The sequence below is a fragment of the Portunus trituberculatus genome, chromosome 44 (assembly GCF_017591435.1).
Source record: "Portunus trituberculatus isolate SZX2019 chromosome 44, ASM1759143v1, whole genome shotgun sequence".
Taxonomy (NCBI): Eukaryota; Metazoa; Arthropoda; class Malacostraca; order Decapoda; family Portunidae; genus Portunus; species Portunus trituberculatus.
Window position 1 is genome coordinate 28,521,088 of NC_059298.1, and position 21,737 is coordinate 28,542,824.

Genomic DNA, 21,737 nt, shown 5'->3' on the forward strand with positions numbered 1-21,737 from the left:
CTTCCCCAAATTTTTCCAAGGCTTCCTGGTGTCTTGTGGCCAGCCTCGGCAGACTCAGGCAGGTCAGGGCGTCCTCGTAGGACCTGTAGGCAGGCCCAAGGATGACCCTGAACGCCCTCCTCTGAACCCTCTCCAGCTGTTGTCGTTGTGTGAGGTTCAGGGAGGAGGACCACGCTGGGGCGGCGTACATGAGCTTAGGGAGTATAAAGGTGAGGTACACTCCCCTCAGCTCATCTGCCGGTGCTCCCAGGGACCTGAGTCGGCGCAGCAAATAGATTTTGTATGAGGCTGACCTGATGATGTTGGAAACATGCTGCTTCCATGATAATTGATCATCCACCAAGACACCTAGAAGCTTGGTGCTGTGGAGGAAACATGCGAGGTACTCTCTGAGCACTCCGGAGCAAATCTGACACCTTGTTTGATTGTCAGGCGACTCTTGCACACAGTCAAACCAAAGACATTTTTCACTTGCAATCGATGATTTTATATTCGGATCAAAATTTAAAAGAAGTTTGATTAGTTTTGGCCAAAATTGGTTGAGGACCGTGACGGCCTTGGGCGCAGCACGGGGGCAGAAGGTGGCTGTCAGGTCCGGCCTGGGGCCCAAGGCAGGGAACTGGCAGTAGGTCCTTCTTTTCCTTGGCGGCCTCAAGCTTCACTATAGTCATCCACTTGCAGCGCCTCACACTAGGCAATGGGGCGCCATGAGCAGGGGATCAATGTCTGCCCTTCACCAGATAAGGGGAGTCCTAAAGGAGTGATAAGGACTCTTTCCAGTCTGGTGGAGGGTGTGTACGGGTCCCTGGCTTGTGATGGCGCCGGGCTGAACAACCCGCCATGAACGAGGGCACGCTGTGCGCCATGCACCGGACACTGGCAGGACGAGGGGGATCCTTTAGGGGTGAGAGGACTCCCTTCATGACAGTGGCTGGGGCGTGGTGTGTGGCTGGTCATTGCTCATGGTGAGCCGTGTGAGGCGCGGCAAGGTTGCCTCGTCATTGCCCTCATGCCCACGGGACTGCTGGGGCGGACCCTTGGGGAGGAAGGCTTCGTCCTGGTGCCTGTGCAGATAGCTAAGCCAAAATGGCGTATAAACATCACTACGCCCACTATGTCACCGTGGAAACTCACATCGTAATCGTGGGAACTTGTATCGTAATCTTGGAAACTCACATCGTAATCGTGAAAACTCGTATCGTAATCGTGGAACTTTCATCGTAATCGTGGAAACTTGTATTGTAATCGTGAAAACTCGCATCGTAATCGTGGAAACTTGCATCGTTATCTGTCACGCGCATCGTAATCATCGTTATTTATTTACTTATTTATTTATTTATTTAAATTCACTTCATTATTTGGGTTTACTTAGTACATAACTCATATGATGATATATCCAGCAGTAAAAGTCCTCTTTTTTTTCTTTTTTTTATTTATATCATGTGGGCTTTTCACGGGAGTTTATGGGCTAAAGGGGATACTTTTTGTGGGTATCTCCTATCTCAAAGCCCACCCGCTAGGAAACCGTTGCCCGGAGTGAGGAAGCCTAACCTACACTCGGACCGTGGACAGGATTCGAACCCGTGCGCTTGGAGACCCCTCGGACCCCAAAGCACACATGGTTCTTCTCACCTCTGTGATAAAAAGTCTAGCAAAGCTCGATACTTTTTCTGATACATACTGTCATTTCGGGACACATCAATGTGAAACAGCGTTACAATGTTTCATATTTCCACGTTTAATTTGAAAGACACGCTGAGAACCTTTTCATTGGCGCTGTAATATAGTTGTAATAGTAGGTACTCGTAATTCAAGTATTGTCTCTGCCTCTTAAGTACGCTTCACTGCCTCTTTGTTTCATAACTATCGATGTATTTGTTATCAGTATTTTCTTTATCAACTCATTTTTTTGGTAAATGTTCGAGTTTACCAGAGAAAGGTATGAATGATTGAGGGTACTGGTTATAACTTTTTCATTAGAGAGATAGACCAAGGAAGAAGAAAGCCTTGTGCAGTGTGGCCGTAGGAGGATGGAAGACATACAGTTAGCAAGATCAGAACAAACATGAAAATAGCGGTAGAAGATAGCAGGAGATACAAAATTCCTTATTCTTTAGGGCTTTTGTTACGTAATAATAAGACTCGGTGTGACGTACGTAAGTGTTTGCTGTTTAGCGTGACTAGAGTGTAGCGCTGTTTAGGACTCTAGTAGCGATGCGGTGCGAGCTGGGGCGTGGACGGCCTGTGATAGAGATTTGCTTGTCAGGCGGCGTGGTGGCTAAAGTTACGGTCACACTGCCCTTCTGTGGGATCCCATCCATATTGATGGAGTGGACGCGGCCCATCCACAGGTTTTGGTCAGACTGCAGTGACTACACGTGCTCACCAAGGAACCAGCGGGAAACTTGTGTGTTACTCCTCCTTGAAGACAATTTCTGCATTTTCAGCCTTAAATGTGAGTATAAAGCTAATTTGATACCCCCAATGTATTTTTGTCATTGCAAAAATGTTATAACTATGGAAACATTGGGTAAAATAATGTGAGACCGTTGAAGGGGTTAGTCAAAATAGCGTCTACACCTAAGCAGTTATTAGCCATACGTGGATCTAATTTAGATTAGATAAGGCGTTCTTCTCACCTCATATGGCTATATATATATATATATATATATATATATATATATATATATATATATATATATATATATATATATATATATATATATATATATATATATATATATATATATATATATATGTCTTCTTGACTTATGATGAGAAAGGTGAAGGCTTTACACCAGGCATAACACTTGGAAACAGCTACCTGCTGTCGGCACATTGTCATCATTCATACATACGGTAAATGTTTTTTTTTTTTTTTTTTGTTTGTTTGTTTGTTTGTTTGTTTTGTTTTTTTCATACACTGCAGCAGTATCGTTAAGTTAGGCTGGGTTAGATTAGGCTTGAATAGAAAAAATTTCCAAATTTTAGGGAAATTCCCTAAAAAAAATTCCAAAATAGACATAACCTAAACCTAACCTAACCTAACTTAGTCTAATGTAACCTAACCTAACCTAACCCTGCCATCGCAAAATTAGGAAAAATTTCCCAAGGTTAGAGTAGATTCTTAAAAATTCCCCTAAATTAGAGGATCAGAGGTTCTTCTCACCTGATACGACTATATGTATGTCTTCTTGATTCATGATGAGAAAGGTGAAGGTTTTACACCAGGCATAACACTTGGAAACAGCTACCTACTGTCGGCACATTGTCATCATTCATACATTGTTTTTGTTGTTTTATCTTTCTATACACTGCAGCTGCAAAGGTAGGTTATGTTGGGTTAGACTAGGCTTTGATAGAACAAATTTTCTAATTTTGGGGAAATTTCCTAAAAAAGTTTCAAAAAGACATAACCTAAACCTAACCATAGTCGCAGAAAATGTCTTAGAAAAGTGTGCACTTCCTATTACTAAAGTAGTTTTTCTTGTCACACAGTTTGTGCGTTTTCTAGAACAATACTGCTAATTCAGCCTAACCTAACCTAATCATTGCCTTTTGGAGCAGGCATGTGCACAGGGAGGCTATAGGCTACAGGCTAACCTTATGATTTTGTGCAAAAGCTTTGTTAAGTGGAGAATGAAAGCTAATGCCCTTGTTTTTACTACTCTTCACAGTTTGCAATACGGCAGAATGAAAAACAGTGACTTGGCCTGTGCCAGATCCCTATTTGCCATCGCTGTATGTCACGCCGCATCTGGATACTTGAAGAAACCAAGGAAATCCAAAAGGAAAACAAGGGTGAAATCCTGGATGGCAAGAAAAGAAAGGAGTGTCTACAGCAACTTAGTAGCAGAAATGGTACTTGAAGATACTCAGGGGTTCTTTGATTTCCACCGAATGGGCATACATTGTGCTGTGGTTTGCCACGGATGCTCATCTCTTCGTCTGGGGATCGAACCCAAGATCTCTTGGTTGTGAATCGAGCATGCTAACCACTGCACTACGGGACACCCATTAAGGCCCAGCCTAAAGTAAAAATTTCAATAACTCTTCAAAAGGTTAGCTGTATAGGGAAGAGGGCTGACACTAGAGCATAGTCGGATGATTGTGCTTGAGAGGAGTGAATGGAGCGAGATTGTGGCTTTGTGAGAATGGTGGTGTGTATTTACCTATTTGCCTATCAAATTCCAGATAATTAGTGGAAGATATCCTAATCAACTCCTCTCTATCCAGGATGTCCACTCCATGTACTATTTTAAACATTGTTAGCATATCTCCCCTCATTCTTCTTTCTTCCAGTGTGGTTAATTGCAGTCTTCTTAGTCTCTCCTCATTAGGCACCTCCTTAAACCTGGTATCATTCTCATTATCAATTGCTGCACTCTTTCCAGTTTCCTCACAAGTTTCTTCAAATGTGGCGACCAAATCACTGCGGCATATTCTAACTGTGGTCTAATTAAGGTGGTCAATATTTTCCTTACCATGTTGTCGTCTAAATAGTGAAATGCAAGTCCCATACTTTGGAGCATATTGTAAGTCTCCAAATATTTGGTTAATATGTTTTTTCCGGTGATAAGTTATTTTTTACAATCACTCCCAGGTCCTTTTCTTCACTGACCAGTTATTTTCTTTGTTTGTAGTTGATAGTTCTTATATGATCTGTATTTACTTCTGCCCATTCTCATTACATGACTTTTGTTTACGTTAAACTCCGTTTGCCACTTCATACTCCACTCGTGTGTGTGTGTGTATGTAATTCACCTCACCTCGGTTTCCTGCTGGTCACCCAGCCAGTCTTCCCCCATTACGGAGCGAGCTCAGAGTTCATAGACCGATCTTCGGGTAGGACTGAGACCACAACATACTCCACACACCGGAAAAGCGAGGCCACAACCTCTCACATCCCTGTTTCCTGCTAGGTGAACAGGGGCCACACATTAAGAGGCTTGCCCATGTGCCTCGCCACGCCGGGACTCGAACCCAGGCCTCTCAATTGTGAGTCGAGCGTGCTAACCACTACACTACGCAGTGTGTGTGTGTGTGTGTGTGTGTGTATATATATATATATATATATATATATATATATATATATATATATATATATATATATATATATATATATATATATATATATATATATATATATATATATATATATATATATATATATATATATATATATATATATATATATATATATATATGTCTTATAATTATTCCAGAATCCCTATGCTGCTTCTTGGCCAGATGAAGCGGTCTTGTACACAGACTCCTCCAATCTTGCTTGTCGCCTTCCAAGTACGTCAGAAGTAGGCGACACTGTTCAGCTTGGACCGTCAACATCATCATCATCATCATCTTCATCACCATCACCCTATCCCAGCCTGCAAATAATTAGTGACTTATAGCAGACATGAGCTGGACTTGAAGCACTAGTTTAGATTAGCAGCTGCGGTGGTGTTGGCTGAGGCTGCTTGAGCTCTACGTTCTGCTAATTCTTTGCGTTGCACGTATGTCAAGTCTCTGTTTATGTAAACGTGACTGTACCTTGAGTTTTTGAGGTCTTTAGCATTCTGTAATAGAGTCCTTCGTGCTGTATTGTTGTCAATCTTAATACGGAATAGTTTCTTCTCTCTGTTTATACAGTCAACACTTGATAAGGTTAGTGATCTGCCAATAAGGTGGTTAACTATGGGGTCAAAGACTGCCCCAAAGTCATCATCAGTGGTGGCGTCTATGCCTCTAACAATAATTGATGTTACTCTTTTTTTCTCTCTCCCTCATTTCTCTGATCTCCTCTCTTATTATCTGTCTGTTTGTTTGTTCTGTTGATTGTGTGGAGTAGGATGTACAAGTGTGTTGTTGCATGGATGATACTTGGGAGGAAAGTGTTTGTACTGTTTCACATAGTTTCTTACCTGTTTGTAGGAGTTGACTAAAGGCAGCGTTGTCTTGGCCACCAGCACCATTACTGCGACTGGATGAACGACAGTCAGTACAAATATAAGCGATAGAATCATCGCCATACTGTTTAATACTGGCTACAAGAGGCTCAGGAATACCGAGACACATGGAGGTAGAACAAAACCAGTTGTTACAATTCCTATCACAGCCAATACAAGAATCATCCATTCGCTCTAATCTAGCCTTGTATTAGCTTTGTCTTTACATTCCTCTCTCTCTAAAAGTATTCCATCACACGTCTTCCCTCAAAGCTTTTATCGCTGTACTTTCTGCACCTACTGCATTCAGTACCAAATTCTTCCTACTTTATTCTGCCCTTTTCGTTTCTGTAGTTCATTCTCATTAAATTTTCATGCAATCACATCCTTATCATACATAATGCTCATAACCACTGTATTCCTCCAGACTTCTCCACCTATAGCACACAACTGTTTGTCTGTGATGTTTAGACATAATGAAGAATTTAAGTAAGTTGTTGCTGAAGGGTGCTAGATAAGTCAGCGTGATCATTGGAGGTATTACTTGGCTTCACATACCCATTCCTTCATTCTGTTAAAAATCTACCCATTTGGAGACTTGAACTATCATAGTATTTCATAAGCCATTTTTTTTTTTTTTTAGGTTAAGATAATCAATACGCATGGTAAATAAATTAAGTACTGTTACAAAGAAGGAAATTCTTACTGTCACCACCATCATCATCAGCCATAACAAGCGCACCACGAGGAGCCCAGCTGGACCTGTGAGAACTGCGTTACTTAAGAACTGTACCATAACACAAGCCACTGGAGTCATTTAACCATGTGCTACGTTGAGAATATCAGGGACTAGAGGCCAGTAGTGCATTAAATACCAGTGTGTTGCCAAGGGTGTCGCAGAAATGTCGATCAAGAAGATAAATGTCCTGTCTCGAAACCCCGACCACTATTTGAGGGAGACCAAACACGATATACACAAAGGTGAGCCGAGTGTGTAGGGAAGCAACTTTATATCCACCCTCCACCATCCACCCTCCACCCTATACCATCCTCCTCTTCACCTTCCACCCAATATTACCCTCTTCACCTTCCACCCAATATCACCGTCTCTCCTCCATCTTCCCAATACCACCCTCTCTCCGCCTTCCACCCAGTACCACTCTCTCCTCTACCCTATACTACCCATCATCCACCTTTCACCCTATACCATATTTCACTAATTTATACAGTTACAACAGTTCACTTCAGTTTGCGACGGGTGTGTATGGGTTCAAATGACTCAGAATACGACTCTCTGTAATATGAGTACTCTTCACCTGTTTTTGGGGGATGCCACTCACACAGTTTTGTTTGGGTGGAATCAAGAACTTTGATCTCATGAACTCCCTTCTCTGACCGAGTGTCTTCAGCCTCTTTCTCACTGCCAGAATTTTGTATCTCTTTCTATCTTTTATCGCTATTTTCATGCTCACTGTTCTCCGGATCTTGCTAACTGCATGCCTCCCTCCTCCTGTGGCCTTGCTGCATAAGGCATTCTTCTTCCTCTCATCTCTATTCTGTCCAACTCTCTAATACCAGAGCTAACCAGTACTCTCAATCTTTCATACCTTTCACTGGTAAACTCTGGAACTCTGCCTGGTTCTGTATTTCCATCTTCCTATGACTTGTCTTCTTTTTAGAGCGAGGTTTCAAGATGCTTCTCCCTGACTTTTTATATAACTCTTATTATTCTTAAGGGAACTGGCAATCCAGTGGGCCTTTTACTTTTTTGTTACCCTTGGACAGTTTCCCCTCTTGCATAAAAAAAAGTGATGTTGCTGTTGGTGTAACTGTAGAATAACACCAAAGCAAGAATGTACTATAGGAAAGAAGATTTTGGATTAACTTTTTTTTATACCACATGGTCTTTTCATGGGAATTTATTTGATTTATTTTTGATTCTTTGCTGTCCTTAAAGGTGAGCCAAATGTATGGGGAAGCAAGAATGTATGTAGCGTAGATGGAATGTTGGGTTTAACCGTTTATTTGTTTTTATACCATATGGGCTTTTCACGGGCATTTATTTTATATATTTCCAACTCCACACTGTCCTATGCATGCCAGTATTGTGAGTTTGGGACGTGAATGGTACTGTAGGTAATGCTGTAGGTCGGTTTGTAATGCAGTAGACGTGTAGTACTAGTATTATGAATGCGCCGTAAATCTTAACCAATTCAGTACCGTGATGCATTTTCATATTCATTCTGCTCACTATTTGGTGATTTTACACAGCTTCAGAGACTTCTGTAAGGATTCATTAGTGAAGATACCAAGTCTACTCTCAACAAGCCTAGTGACCAATGGGAATGCGAGTATTTTCCATGGAATAAATTATCAGAATCACGTAAAAGTGGTTAGGTTAGGTTAGAATATGTGAAGCACGGTAGTCATTAATTTTCCGATGATAGTGATTTATTTTCCAACATGGCGTGACATTTTTTTTACATTGTTTGTGTCAAAATGTGCTTTATCATTTATGGGTGTCTTTTAATTAATTCTGGTCTTGTATTTGATGCAGTTTTAGTGATTCTGATAATTTAATCACCAGAAAATACTTTATATCATCTCACTCCTCCTGAAAACCCAGCATTCCCACAGGTCTTGCTTATTTTGGGCAGATACAAAGCCTATCTTAAAGAAATCCAGAGTTAGCTGCCCGTACCATCAAGGAGGTCGTTGACATTTTTTCTTTTTGCTACTTTCATTTTCATTCACAGTGTGTCATTATGATTGAATAATGTTCCTTGTCATTTATGGGTGTATTTCAAGTGATTCTGGTCCCATATCTGCCATGTTTTTCGTGATAATTTACTCTCCAAAAAAACACTCCATTTCGTCTCACCCCACCTGAAAACCTAGCATTCCCACAGATCCTGCTTGTTTGGGGTAGATACAAAGCTGGTGTTAAAGAAATCTTGAGTCACCACTTAATACTTTTGTGTTATGTATATGTATCAATGGGTTTTGTGAAGGTCTAGATGGAAATAGTTGAAAAATAAGTCACAGGTGTTATGCTGGACCATTACTGGTCTGTTCTTAGCTTTTGCATTGATAGTGTGAAGTGTTCTTATATATTATTAATATTTGTGTGCTTGTCTTTGAAGTATTGATGTTTATTTATGTACAGTTGCAATTACTTGTTTGTTGTTTTTAAAGTGGCATTGTGTCTTTATGACCAGCTGGGAGTGTGTACTGGGCTCTCTTTATCAACTTAATCACTTACTTAACCTCTTGTAAGAAGCCCAAAAGTTTGCACTGTTCTTTTTGTTAACAGATAGATTGTTAGTTTTCCTTTGAATTAGAGAAACTTATGATATGTTTTGGTGTTATTTTTTGTCCTAAGTATATATTTTTAATGAAGATGTATATTAGTAATCTGTCTTCTTTACAGTTCAAAGAAATTATGATCCCAGCTTACATCCCTTTGAGGCAAGCAGAGAGTACAAATTGGCCTTGAATTCTGTCAAGCTTGAAAGAGTGTTTGCCAAACCATTTGTGGGCAGCCTGACACACACTGAGGGAGTATCTGCCCTCTGCCGCCACCCAAGCCGCCTCTCCTGTGTGTTTACTGGCACTGTTGAGGGTGAGGTGTGTAAACTTCGGCAATTTGTTTCAGTATGAGAGTAGTGGGTGTCCGTACCTGGAGTTGTAGTCTTCAAGTTGTGAGGAATGTTAGCTACCTAAAAAACTGTACTTTACTTTGCATTTTGTTCCAGTAATGAGTTACCTAGTGCTTAAAACTTTGTATTTTCTGTAGTTTTTCTAGTAATGAAGAGTGTTATCCTTGGCAATTATTGTATCTTCCTGTAGCTTTTTTTTGTCAGTGATTAGGAATGTTAGCTCATGTTCAAAGAATGTACACTTTCTTCCAGACAACAATTCCTGTGCTGTCAATAACTATCAATTTGTCTTGATCTTTTACTGGAATGCCCTTCAGTAATGCCTCCTTCTGGGCTGCTCCTATCAGGGAACACCACAGCAGATCATATGTCTCCTTACTCTGCCTCTTGTCTTTTGTTTCTCCAATTGCACTCATCTCTTCCTTCAGTGTATTAATAAGCCAGCTCTATGATATTTTTTTACTGTCTGTCAGATCTACCTCCAATATCAACCTACCCACATCTTTCTTATTTCACCTCAGCACATGGCCAAACCAACATTTCTACCTTTATTCCAGAACAGACTTACATGAACTCTGCCTCACTAACTTGTTAACAAAAAATTCAGTGTTGTATCTTACAAATGTTAATTTTTGTTAACCAATTTTTGTTTCATGGTGATACTAAATATAAAAAGCTTCATTTGATAGTATTATACAATTTCAGTCTTGGAGATTTCACTTGCATAACTCTTTTAAATTGTGAATACTTTGATACTTGATGCCGTTCTCTTCCTTCTTGTATTCAGTAATTGTGTAATCTCACAGCTTGATGCATGTCATTATTTTTTTGGAACTTGCTTTTGAAGAAAAACTTAGTGATGGTGCTTGCTTTGTAACCATTTTTAATTGTTTTTCCTTTTTAGGGAAATGTCATTCATTTACCAGTGTTTTGTTTTTTGTATTCATAAATCAGACTCTTTTGTATATAAAAAGTTTGAATCTTAATACAATTTTAATTAGCTGCTTTAATTGTTTTCCAGCTGAGGTTATGGGACATATCCCACAAGAAGTGTGAGTGGACTGTTCAAGCTCACGGTGGACAGATCTGGTCCATTGTAGCTGCTCCTGATGGGAATTCATTCTTCACTGTTGGCAATGATAAGACCATCAAGAAGTGGTCCCTTGACAAGGCCAAGGAAGGGGACCATGACCTGCCTGTTGACACATGGCTCAGTGATGTAAGTGCTCTCCTCTCTGGCAAGCTTCCTAAACCTGTTTATAACTCTTCCACAAATTAATCATCCAACTCTAGTTTTGATCCATGCAAGTGTTACAGTATGCCAGACTGTACTAGCACCACTGCCACCAATCTCTATGCTGTGTTGGATGCACTAGCACATATAGGAAAGGTGAGTCCCACAGGTCACAGGAAACATAGCTTGAGGTTTGTTATAATTAAAGAACAAAGGTACAAATAGGACGTCTTGCTGCACCAGAAGGCAGGCCATGGACTGAAAGATACACAGGATGACATCACAGAGATCCTCCCAAGACAAAATGAAAGCAAGAAGTCTGTTACAAATTTGATACATAATAAATAGTAATGATAATAATAATACGATGATAGTAAAAAGAAATTGATATATGAATAGACAGACCACTAGCATAAGATAAGTCTCTCTCTCTCTCTCTCTCTCTCTCTCTCTCTCTCTCTCTCTCTCTCTCTCTCTCTCTCTCTCTCTCTCTCTCTCTCTCTCTCTCTCTCTCCTCACTATTATAGGGCACTTTTTATGATACAGTGGTACCTTGGAGTACGAATGCTTTTGAGTACAAACAACTTGGAGTACAAACAAAACTATTGTTTTTTTTGCATTGGGGGACGAACTTTGCTTTGGAGTGCAAACAATAACAAACGTGGTCAACAGATTGCGCGCAGCACTGCGCGATCAGCTGACTGCATGCTGGGGCACCACACTGCCTCAGTGCCTCAGGAGTGTTTGCAGTTGTTTGGTTGTTGTTTTGTAGTGCCAAGGATAATGATAAGTTTTTATTCAGTTATTAAGATCATTGCCTAGCGTAGCAGCACACATGGTCACGAGACATACAGACAGACGTATGGAAGATTCTAGAAGATCCAAGGGGAAGAGAGTATCCAGCTCATGAATTAAAAGCCTTAACCCTTATAGCCCATCAGGCACAATCGTGGTGCTTTTCAAAAGCCGCGCTCCTTTATGCTGCACAGTTTGTTTATGCTTGAGGCTATCTGTCATATATCGAGGCCTGTCCTTGGCCCATTGTTTTCAAAATGGTGGACACTTAGCCAATCATGTATCAGCTTTTACAAGGATATGTTTGTGTAGGTGTGAGGGCGCCAAGCGTGAGGATGGTGAGAGCACTTATGTCAGCATGCTGTATTTGATCATTTTTTTATGTATTTCTTGGTGAGATATAAGATATATATGTATTTCCATGGATAAGTAAGCAGTTCAGAAACATATGAATAATGACAATATTGGAATTGTTATTTTTATCTCATTATTGGTTTAGATAAGAGTGTGTAGTGCTGATGTGATGGAGTCGGCTGAGAAGGGTGTTGACACTTGTTTCTGACCGCAAAGAAGTTGAATTTTCATATTACAGTTTGCTTACTTCCCTGATTTATTTTCCATAATGAATGCAGTATATCAAAGAAAAACTTATTGGCTTATATAAGAGTGTGTTGTGCTGGCTTGATGGAGTCACATGAGGAGGATGTGGTGATGCTTGTTTCTGACCATGAGAAGTTGAATTTTCATTATATTACATTTTGCTTACTTTCCTGCTTTATTTTCCTATCTTTTATAGTTATAGCATAATAGTAGTAGTAGTATATTTAGTAATAGTATGCAAAAAGCAAGAAATTGGGTGAAAAATAAAAAAATTTTGGTCTTGGGAGGTGGTTTGGAACAAATTATAGTTTCTTCCATAAGCATACATGTATTTTGATGCTTTGGAGTAAGAACAAAATTTTGAGTGGATCAAGTTCGTATTCCAAGGCACCACTGTATATTAAGTCATGAAAATTATTAGTTACAGAAACTTTCACTGCCATTGTTTTGTTTGTTTTCTGGTCTTGTATGATAAGAATTTGGAATATGTGTAACTGTTCTCATAATTTACATGTTCTGATGTATGTTTTTTTTCCCATCACCAGACCATCGTGACGGGCATCACCCACCACAGGTACAGGAACGAGTTCATCACCTGTGGGGAGAGAGTCCTGCTGTGGGACGCCTCCAATAAGGCGCCCAAGTTCTCCTATGACTGGAGCACGAGTGGGGACAGGAATGATGCCAGTGTGGCCAGCATCAAGTTCAACCCCGTGGAGACAGACCTCTTTGGTGAATATTTCAGTGATTTGTAGTAATTGATCTTTACCTCACTGCACTTTCATTGTGACATCCAATGATTCTCGGTACTGAAGGCACAATATAGCAATTCAGGGGCCATATCAACAAAGATTCTTAAGTATAAAAGTTTGTTTCAGCCCAATTTAGCTTTGAGAGTTAAACTTTATTAAGACTTAAGTTAACCACCTCAAGAATTATCATCCCTGTAAGGATGACCTGAGTGATTCTGAACAACACCTGCAGGAGTGTTATTTGTAACAGACTTGGTGGGAGATGCCTTGGAGAGCTGCACTGGAAGGAGGGATGTGCTGATGCTAGTAATTTAAGTTTCAAATACAGTATATTCTGGTGACAGAGGAATATGTAAAGTGCAGGATATCGTGCAAGGATTGATACACCTGTGTGGAGATCCATCTGTTAATCAAGACAATAGCTCTCCTTTAGTTGACCTTTGGTGGTTATCCACAGATGTGAATTAAATGTTATACTTGTCTTAAAACATGCAATCATCACCTAACTTGTGTGAAAACATGCAGTTATCACCTAAGTGTTTCATGATGCACCATGTGGTACAGGAGAAGCAGGCCTACCGACACTTTCAAAGGCCTGGTGCTGTTTTTATCATCAGGTGTTTCAAATTGGCTAAACAAAATTCCTTTGGATAGTTTTTACAAGTGTACCTCATTTCTCCTCTGCTGATGGCTAGACAGCCTCAGTCTCATTTTTTCGTCTTGGATGCCATCCTAATGATCACTTGAGACAGACCTTCAGTGTTTGGAATGTTGTCTACTGACCCTGCTGAGATTTATCCTGTATGGGAAGAGTTCAGCTAAGATGGGACTTCACTAACCCAGATGTTGTTTTAACCAATACACTGTTTCACAAGATGTGACATAACCTTTAATTATGTTCTTGCACTCTGCAGCGTCCAGTGACTACGCCAACAACCTTGTTCTGTATGACACACGAGCAAAGGAGGTGAAGAAACTGAAGATGAACCTCCGCATCAACGCTTTGGCTTGGAACCCCATGGAAGCCTTCATCCTGACGGCTGCCAGTGAAGACTATAAGTGAGTTCAATTTTTTTTTATTTTTATTTTTATTTCTTTCTTTTACTGGGCCTCCCTAAGAAAGCTGCAATCTCAGTTTTGTGCATTACATAAGAACATAAGAAAGGAGGGAAGCTGCAAGAGGCCGCCAGGCCTATACGAGTCAGTCCCATCTATCTTCCCCATCCATGAATTTATCTAACCTTCTTTTAAAGCTACCTATTGACTCAGCCCTGACTACATGCCCACTAAGACTGTTCCACTCATCAACCACTCTGTTTGAAAACCAGTTCCTTCCCATTTCCTTCCTAAACCTGAATTTTTCAAGTTTAAACCCATTATTTCTGGTTCTGTCCCCGCTACTGATCCTAAGAACTACATTCATGTCTCCTTTGTTAAAACCCTTATACCACTTAAATACTTCTATCAGGTCTCCTCTTAACCTACGTCTCTCTAAGGAATGCAGGCTAAGTTTTTTCAGTCTTTCTTCATAGGGAATATCCCTCATTCCCTGTATCCTTTTAGTCATCCTCCTTTGCACTGACTCCAATTGAGCTATGTCCTTCCTTTAATATGGAGACCAGAATTGTACTGCATAGTCAAGATGTGGCTTGACCAGCGCCAAGTATAGTTTTAGTATTACTTCAGGACTCCTGCTTTTAACACTTCTTAAAGATGAAACCTAATACTCTATTCGCCTTATTTCTGGCCTCGATACATTGCTTCCTTGTACTGAGATCAGAGCTAACTATGACTCCTAAATCTTTCTCATACTTGGAACTTCCTAGTGTCACGTTATCTATTGTGTACCTATTGTTTGGATTATCTCTACCCACGCTCAGCACCCTGCACTTGTTAATATTGAACTGCATTTGCCATCTATCTGTCCATTCTTTCATCCAATCCAAGTCAGCCTGTAAATCCTTGGCATCTGAATCGGACCTAATTAATCTACCTATCTTTGTGTCGTCCGGAAATTTACTGATATCACTATTAATTCCACTATCCAAGTCGTTGATATATACATATTAGAAATAATAATGGCCCTAAAACTGAGCCCTGTGGCACCCCACTAACTACTTTTCCCTACTCGGAATTCGAAACATTGATTACTACCCTTTGCCGCCGGCCGTCTAACCACGCTTTAATCTAGCCAAATATTCTACCCTCTATACCGTGTGCTTTAATCTTTTTTAAGAGCCTCTGGTGAGGTACTTTGTCAAAGGCTTTACTGAAATCTAAGTATAGAATGTCATAATCATCACCTTTTTCTGCCACCTCATAAACCTCGCTATAAAAGCTCAACAAGTTGGTAAGACATTACTTCCCCTTCGTAAATCCATGTTGTGTGTTATTTATCTAGCCGTGTTTGTCTTGGTGTTCCCTAATGTTTTTGTTATTATTGATTCCATTAGTTTACCCACAATTGAAGTTAAGCTGACAGGGTTTTATCCCTCTTCTTAAATATGGGAACCACATTAGCTTCTCTCCACATTATCGGTACCTCACCAGACTCCAGTGACATCCTAAACAGTGCCGCTAACGGCTCGCTTACAACGTCCTTGCATTCCTTTAGAACACTTGGATAAACTTCATCAGGTCCCGGTGACTTGAATTTCTTTAGTTTATCTATCTCCTGTTTTACCATCGCCTTAGTTATAAGGATATCTGTCAACTTTTCACTATCATCTGCCCTAAATACCTCATTGCTATCTGGGATTTCCTGTGTGTTCTCTTGGGTGAAGACAATTAAAAAATACTCATTCATAATTCTATTAATCTCTTCTGCAGAACTAGCCATTTCACCATTTGTTGTCCTTATAGAACCTATTTCTTCTCTGCTTTTCGTCTTATATAATTGAAAAAATTCCTTACGGTCCATCTTTGCTTGGCTGGCTACCCTCAACTCATATTCACTTTTAGCTTTCCTCGTTAACCTCTTAACTGTTCTTACTAATTCATAGTATCGTGGCCTTAAAGCTTCATCTCCTGCCTTTAGCCTCTTAAATATATTCCTTTTTTGCCCTATGCATCGCTTTAATCTGTCTGTCATCCACTTAGGGTCGTTGCTTCGTGATTCTATTGTTTTATATGGAATGTTGGCTATCTGACCATCACGTATTTTATGTAGGAACTCGGTATAGCTCTCACTAATCCTCAGCTGACCGGGATACCTCCCAGCTTCCCCCTCCGCCTCACACTCTCTCCGCCCCATCCTGACTTCACACCTCCCCGCTCTTCCCTGGTCCTCCCTTCCTTCTACCTGACTAGTTCTGCCTCGCCCCTGCCAAGCAGTTCGTAAATACTCCCTTAATCCATCGAAATTAGCCTTTCTGAAGTCAGGTACTCTTCTTTGTTCTGTTTTCTAAAAGTTTCATGCCATTTCAATGTATACCTTACTTCTTTGTGATCGCTGTTACCTAAATGGCCTCCAACCTCCACCTGTGTAACTGCCTCCTCCCTGTTTGTCAGAACTAAATCTAGAATATTATTTCCCCGCTTTAAAAAATTATCCTGTATGACCTTAATGAACTCATCTGCTTCCCTGTTACCCACCATCAAGCTCCAATCAACATTCCTATAGTTAAAATCCCTACCACACATACCTTACTGTACCTGGCTGCTCTATTTATTTCCTCCCATAGGGAAGAGTTTATTTGGTCTGAAGCATTTGGTGGCCTGTACACTAAACCCATTACTACTGATTGAGACCCATCCTTAATATCTACCCATAGAGACTCTTGTTTTGCTGTCTGTCTTAATTCTGCTGTTTATGCAACATTGCAGTGTGTCCTTGACGTACAAGGCCACTCCTCCCCCCTCTTCTGTTTTCCCTGTCCTTATGAAAAAGTGTATAACCATCAATTTTCACCTCCTGATCGAACACCTTCCCTGACATATATAACCAGGTTTCTGTTAAAGCAATAATATCAAAATCTTCAACACAAGCTGCTCCTCTAAACAAATCTATCTTACTCAAAACACTCCTACAGTTTGTGTAATACTTTTAAACTATTCTTTGCATTTACTAAGCTGGTTACTTTTCTAGATTTGACTATTCCTTCCTGCCTATGGGTCACCGATACCCCTTTCCTTACCTGTCCACTGAAAAAATTGAAGAGTGAGAGAAAGTTTTGTCACAACCATAAGTAGAGAAGCAATGCCTAATCAGCATGACAATTGATATTTAGTTACATGTGTAAATCTCATCTTAATCTGTGCTGTGGTCAGTATTTCCTAATCATACTATCTATTCTCTGTTTTCTAGGAAGTAAACCATTGCTGCACAAGTTTGTCACTGGCATAGTTTTTAATTCTGAAATAAAGTTAAAGGATTATTGATCGTTCCTTCCTATTGCAGTGCATATTCCTATGACATCAGGAAGCTGAACACTGAGGCAGTGATCAACATCCACGAAGGCCACACTGCTGCTGTGCTGGATATAGACTATGCCCCCACTGGCCGAGAGTTCTGCACCGCCAGCTATGACAAATCCATCAGGATATTCAGGACAGAGGAGGTGAGTGCACAGGACTCTGCCATCTGAGTGACATGCCCAGTCATTCCTGGTCAGTCACTTACTCTAGAGCAGTGTATGTGAGAGATCTGACAGCAGCACAGAATGACCCAGCCATATTTGAAAGTGTGTGTGTATGCGTGCATTTTGCTTTTTGGACTGCCAGCCTGATCTATATAGATAGATACACAGATAGAACAATTCAGTAAGTTTTTTTCTAAGAACAAGGAAATTAAACGACTTGATAAGGTTAGGCAACAGTGTATGGAACTCATACGAGGCAAATCCTAACGTCACCTTACTTGAGTTTTGTTCAATAATGTAAACACATTTTTAAGTAGCAATAATTTAATGAGTTTTAAGGAGAACAAGAAAGATAAACAATCTCAAAGGGCCAGATGACTCGGAAAAGGCAGTTCCTGACATCATCTTGTCCATGTTGATAGGAATAGATGAACATGAATTACGGGAAGCTGCAAGAATCCATCAGGTGGCGTAGTGGATAAGATGGCGAGTCTGGGATCGGGCTGACGTCCATGCGTAGGTTCAAATCTCACTGCATACTGGCTTGAAACTTTGTCAAGTGGTTTACCTATCACCATGATACCTAGGTTCAAGGTGGTGTGATTGCCTTACAGCAAAGATGCGCTTGGGTGGTGATATGGGTTATAAATAAAATTGCCTGCTCCGTTAATGGGTGGAAGCTGGACACGCTTCCCATATTCTTCAAATATACCTACAGGTGCTATAGGCTATGACATCAGAAAAAAAAAATGGAATCTTACATTTCCATAAGTACTGGATGCATTTTTACCATGAGCTTGGTTGGGCATGATTAGATAATTCTATTTATATTATGAAAGGCTTTGGATGTCAGAAGATTAATGGCCAGATTCTTCACTATTTTAATACCCACACAAGTTTCTGAAACTGTAAAATCACCAAATCACCAAATAGTAACCAGAATGAATATCAAAATGCATCATGGTACTGAAAGGGTTAGTTAATCTTTCAAAAGACCTCAATGACTTAGCAGTAACCCTGATTTTTTTTTTTTTAACTTGGCTTTGTGTGCTGCAGGGACACAGTCGGGATGTGTACCACACCAAGAGGATGTTTAAGGTCAGCACTGTCCTCTGGTCTGGAGACAACAAGTTCATTCTCTCAGGCTCTTCAGACCACAATGTTAGGATATGGAAATCAAAAGCACATGAAAAGATGGGCATTGTAAGTAACATTAACAATTTTGTCAGACAATTCTTCTTCTTACCTCTCTTGATTACTTATTTATTGAGCTTTCAAAATCTTTTATCATTTCAAGTGACTATTTAAGGAAGAAAAATATTTGTTTTTTCAGTGGTTTGCTATGTAACTGGTCACTACTCTTACATGCAGCTATTGCCAGAAAAATGTTTGTTTTTTCAGTGGTCTGCTATGTAACTGGTCACTACTCTCACATGTGGCTATAGCCATACTGCTCATGGCTTCCTTGTAATCATTCTGACCACTAATATCAAAAGCATCTTCTCTGTGTTTTTAATGACAATTATTAATGAGTGAACCACCTTCATCTTACTTTGTCAAGCAATTCAAGCCTCAAAAGAATGCTGCACACTGGAAATGAGGATTTATTTTATTGAAACTTAACTCTTCATATTGCAGCTCCTTTAAAAGAACCATACATCAAAAAGACAAAGTTGCTACTTTATTCATTCTTTTCAATAGTCTAGTGGTAGATAAAACTTTGATGGAAATTAAAATAGAGCTTTTACATAGTTTTAAAGTTTATATATTGATAAACTTTGGTAATCTTGCATAGAACCATGTATGCTGCATTATCACCACCACTATTTTCCCATTTGATGTAGATTGGATGGGCGATGACTGCTTTCCACAACCAGTTATCTTGCGCCTTATGTTCTTCTATTCCCAACAAATTCATCTCCTCACAGTCCCCCCTCCTCCTCTTTTTTGGCCTCCTCACCAGCCATCAGCCTCCAACCTCATCTTCTGCATCACACACCCTCCACCATTTCTCTGGCCTTCCCACTAGCTATTGGCCTTAATTAAATTTAACCTCCATCACACACTCCCTCTACCTCTTCTTTGACCTTCACTCCAGCTGTCAACCTCCAAGCCTTCACCTCGCCCAACAGCAGCAAGTCCAAGGTAATAGCTTCACCACACTTTCAGATGCGTGCCAGGGAGCGCAATGCCATCAATTACGCAGACGAGCTCAAGAGAAAGTACAATCACTTCCCAGCAGTGCGCAGAATTGCTCGTCACCGTCACCTGCCTCAGCACATCTACAATGCCAGGAAGGAACACCGCATCATGAAGGAAAGCCGTGCCAGAAAGTACGTTTATTAATATTTGTCATTTTTGCACAGCGCTTTGGTACTTTGTAGGAAAACAGTTTATAAGAATGTTGCATGAGGGTTTCGTCTCTTGTCTCTCTCTCTCTCTCGTACTGGTATGAGAAGTGTAAGGGAAGAGCTTCCGTACTGGCTTGGCTTGGGACCTTCTGACAGGCAGCACAGCACCAGCAGAGACGTTGCCTTTTCCATCACTTCCACCATTCGCACCAGTCTGAAGTTGACAGCTGGTGCATGGTTGCCTGCTGTTACTACTGTTGCCTAGCTGTGACATGATCCTGTAGCAGCCATCAGTATAGCTTATGCTTGCTGAACTGCCAGCAGTGCTGACAGCTAGTCCAATGCCTGTGCCATGCTTATTTGTTGTTCTCTTGTCCCCATATCACTGGATTCTCTGGGTTTGGTAAACAGTCTCTCATACAAGCTTAATTGTATAAGAGTACAATGAAAGTATACAAAGTAGAGAGGTGGAAGTCTTGCTAGTGCAATAGTCAGAAGAGTGTCTGCCAGCGTGTGTGGACTGTGGTCACCAAATCAGTTAGTCAGGCTTAAGGATTCTCCTGCTTTGGAGCTTCATTCATCACACACTCATCCTTTATATTTGATTAATTTCAAAATCACCTCTGCAGCTACTCAACACAAGAGAAGTTAGCAGTTGTGAATAATCTATGAACTTATCAAAATTGGCTTCACTGTAATTTATCAGCCGAGGTGTTAGGTGTTTTTGTAATCCTTGAGATGGGTCACACTCCTGGCTTGCTTGCAGACTGTATAGGATGAATTATGGTGTCTTGTTTGGAAAACTTGCCTGGACCAAGTTCTGTAGAAAAGTATTGCGGATGCATCATTTCTTGTAAATGAAGCTGAGTAGGCAGAGACAAATTAATGTGGTGTTACCTAGATTTTAAACACTGAAGACAAGGCTAATTAACAATTTTAGAGATAATTATCAAACTCATGAACATAGATGGAAATTTGGAACATTTTCAATTTCATAATAATGTCAGTTTCACAACTATAATAAATATTTTATCTTTCTTTGCAGAGACGCCAACAGACGGAAATACTCCACGCCTGGAAAAACCCCACGGGTCTCGGCCCGGCGGAAGGTGGTGGTGGGCCTGCAGGACGATGGTGTAGTGGACAACATGCCAGGAACCTCAGCCAGCTAGTGCAGCTGCTTCATCAAGCTGTATTAAATAAACTTCTCATGAAACATCAGTGAACAGAGAATTCAGAGTGGAGCCGTACTGTTGTTAACAAAGTGTTTGTGTAGTAGAGGACACTGACTGGTTAGGCTCCATTTTCATTGATAATCTGGTTTTCTTAAAATACATTCTCTATTTTTAAAAGGGACTGATTATTTAAACCCTCAAAGTGGAAGACACTCAATTATTATACAATATTTGTCATGTTTGTAGTAGTAACAAAGCAAAACAAACTGAATGCTTTGGAATTTATTTAACTATTCCTGTGACTATTACAAGACAGCTCACACAAATAAATCCTTAAGCTTAGCTCACACAAATAAATCCTTAAGCTTATTTCAGACACTCATCCTTCAAATCATGACATTAATAAAACCACAGGAAAGCAAATTTGAAACACCTACAAATCATGACATTAATAAAAACCACAGGAAAGCAAATTTGAAACACCTAATGTTTCTTCTCCAATACTACAGGATTTGGTCTATTTTTGTGTGCTATTGAAATACAAACAAGCTAGTGAACATTACCCCTGAAACTGAACACACTATTTTGACTGCATGGTTAACACTGACCACTTATTTCATTCTACACATAGAAATAAACAACAAAT

General features: G+C 40.2%; 1 protein-coding gene and 1 long non-coding RNA gene across 2 annotated transcripts; both read left to right on the forward strand.

Moving 5' to 3' along the window:
- Positions 1-2,241: 2,241 nt before the first annotated feature.
- Positions 2,242-6,193, forward strand: LOC123518950. The gene is made up of 4 exons (XR_006678938.1): positions 2,242-2,455; positions 3,678-3,861; positions 5,226-5,513; positions 5,932-6,193. It is a non-coding gene; the product is annotated as an uncharacterized LOC123518950 (long non-coding RNA).
- A 479-nt stretch (positions 6,194-6,672) lies between these two features.
- LOC123519024 (DDB1- and CUL4-associated factor 13-like) lies at positions 6,673-21,268 on the forward strand. Its single transcript, XM_045280151.1, has 9 exons — positions 6,673-6,926; positions 9,376-9,572; positions 10,626-10,823; positions 12,779-12,965; positions 13,900-14,044; positions 17,385-17,544; positions 18,622-18,768; positions 19,735-19,898; positions 20,962-21,268. The coding sequence occupies exons 1-9, from the start codon at positions 6,848-6,850 to the stop codon at positions 21,086-21,088; spliced, it is 1,404 nt and encodes a 467-aa protein (XP_045136086.1). The 5' UTR covers positions 6,673-6,847; the 3' UTR covers positions 21,089-21,268.
- Positions 21,269-21,737: the final 469 nt, after the last annotated feature.

Excerpts from the sequence above, each read along its gene's own strand:
- LOC123519024 (XM_045280151.1), top strand. The coding sequence starts at position 6,848 with ATGTCGATCAAGAAGATAAATGTCCTGTCTCGAAACCCCGACCACTAT. Across the intron at positions 14,045-17,384 it reads GCTGCCAGTGAAGACTATAA|TGCATATTCCTATGACATCA; the intron begins GTGAGTTCAATT and ends TTCCTATTGCAG. Across the intron at positions 17,545-18,621 it reads GGATATTCAGGACAGAGGAG|GGACACAGTCGGGATGTGTA; the intron begins GTGAGTGCACAG and ends TGTGTGCTGCAG.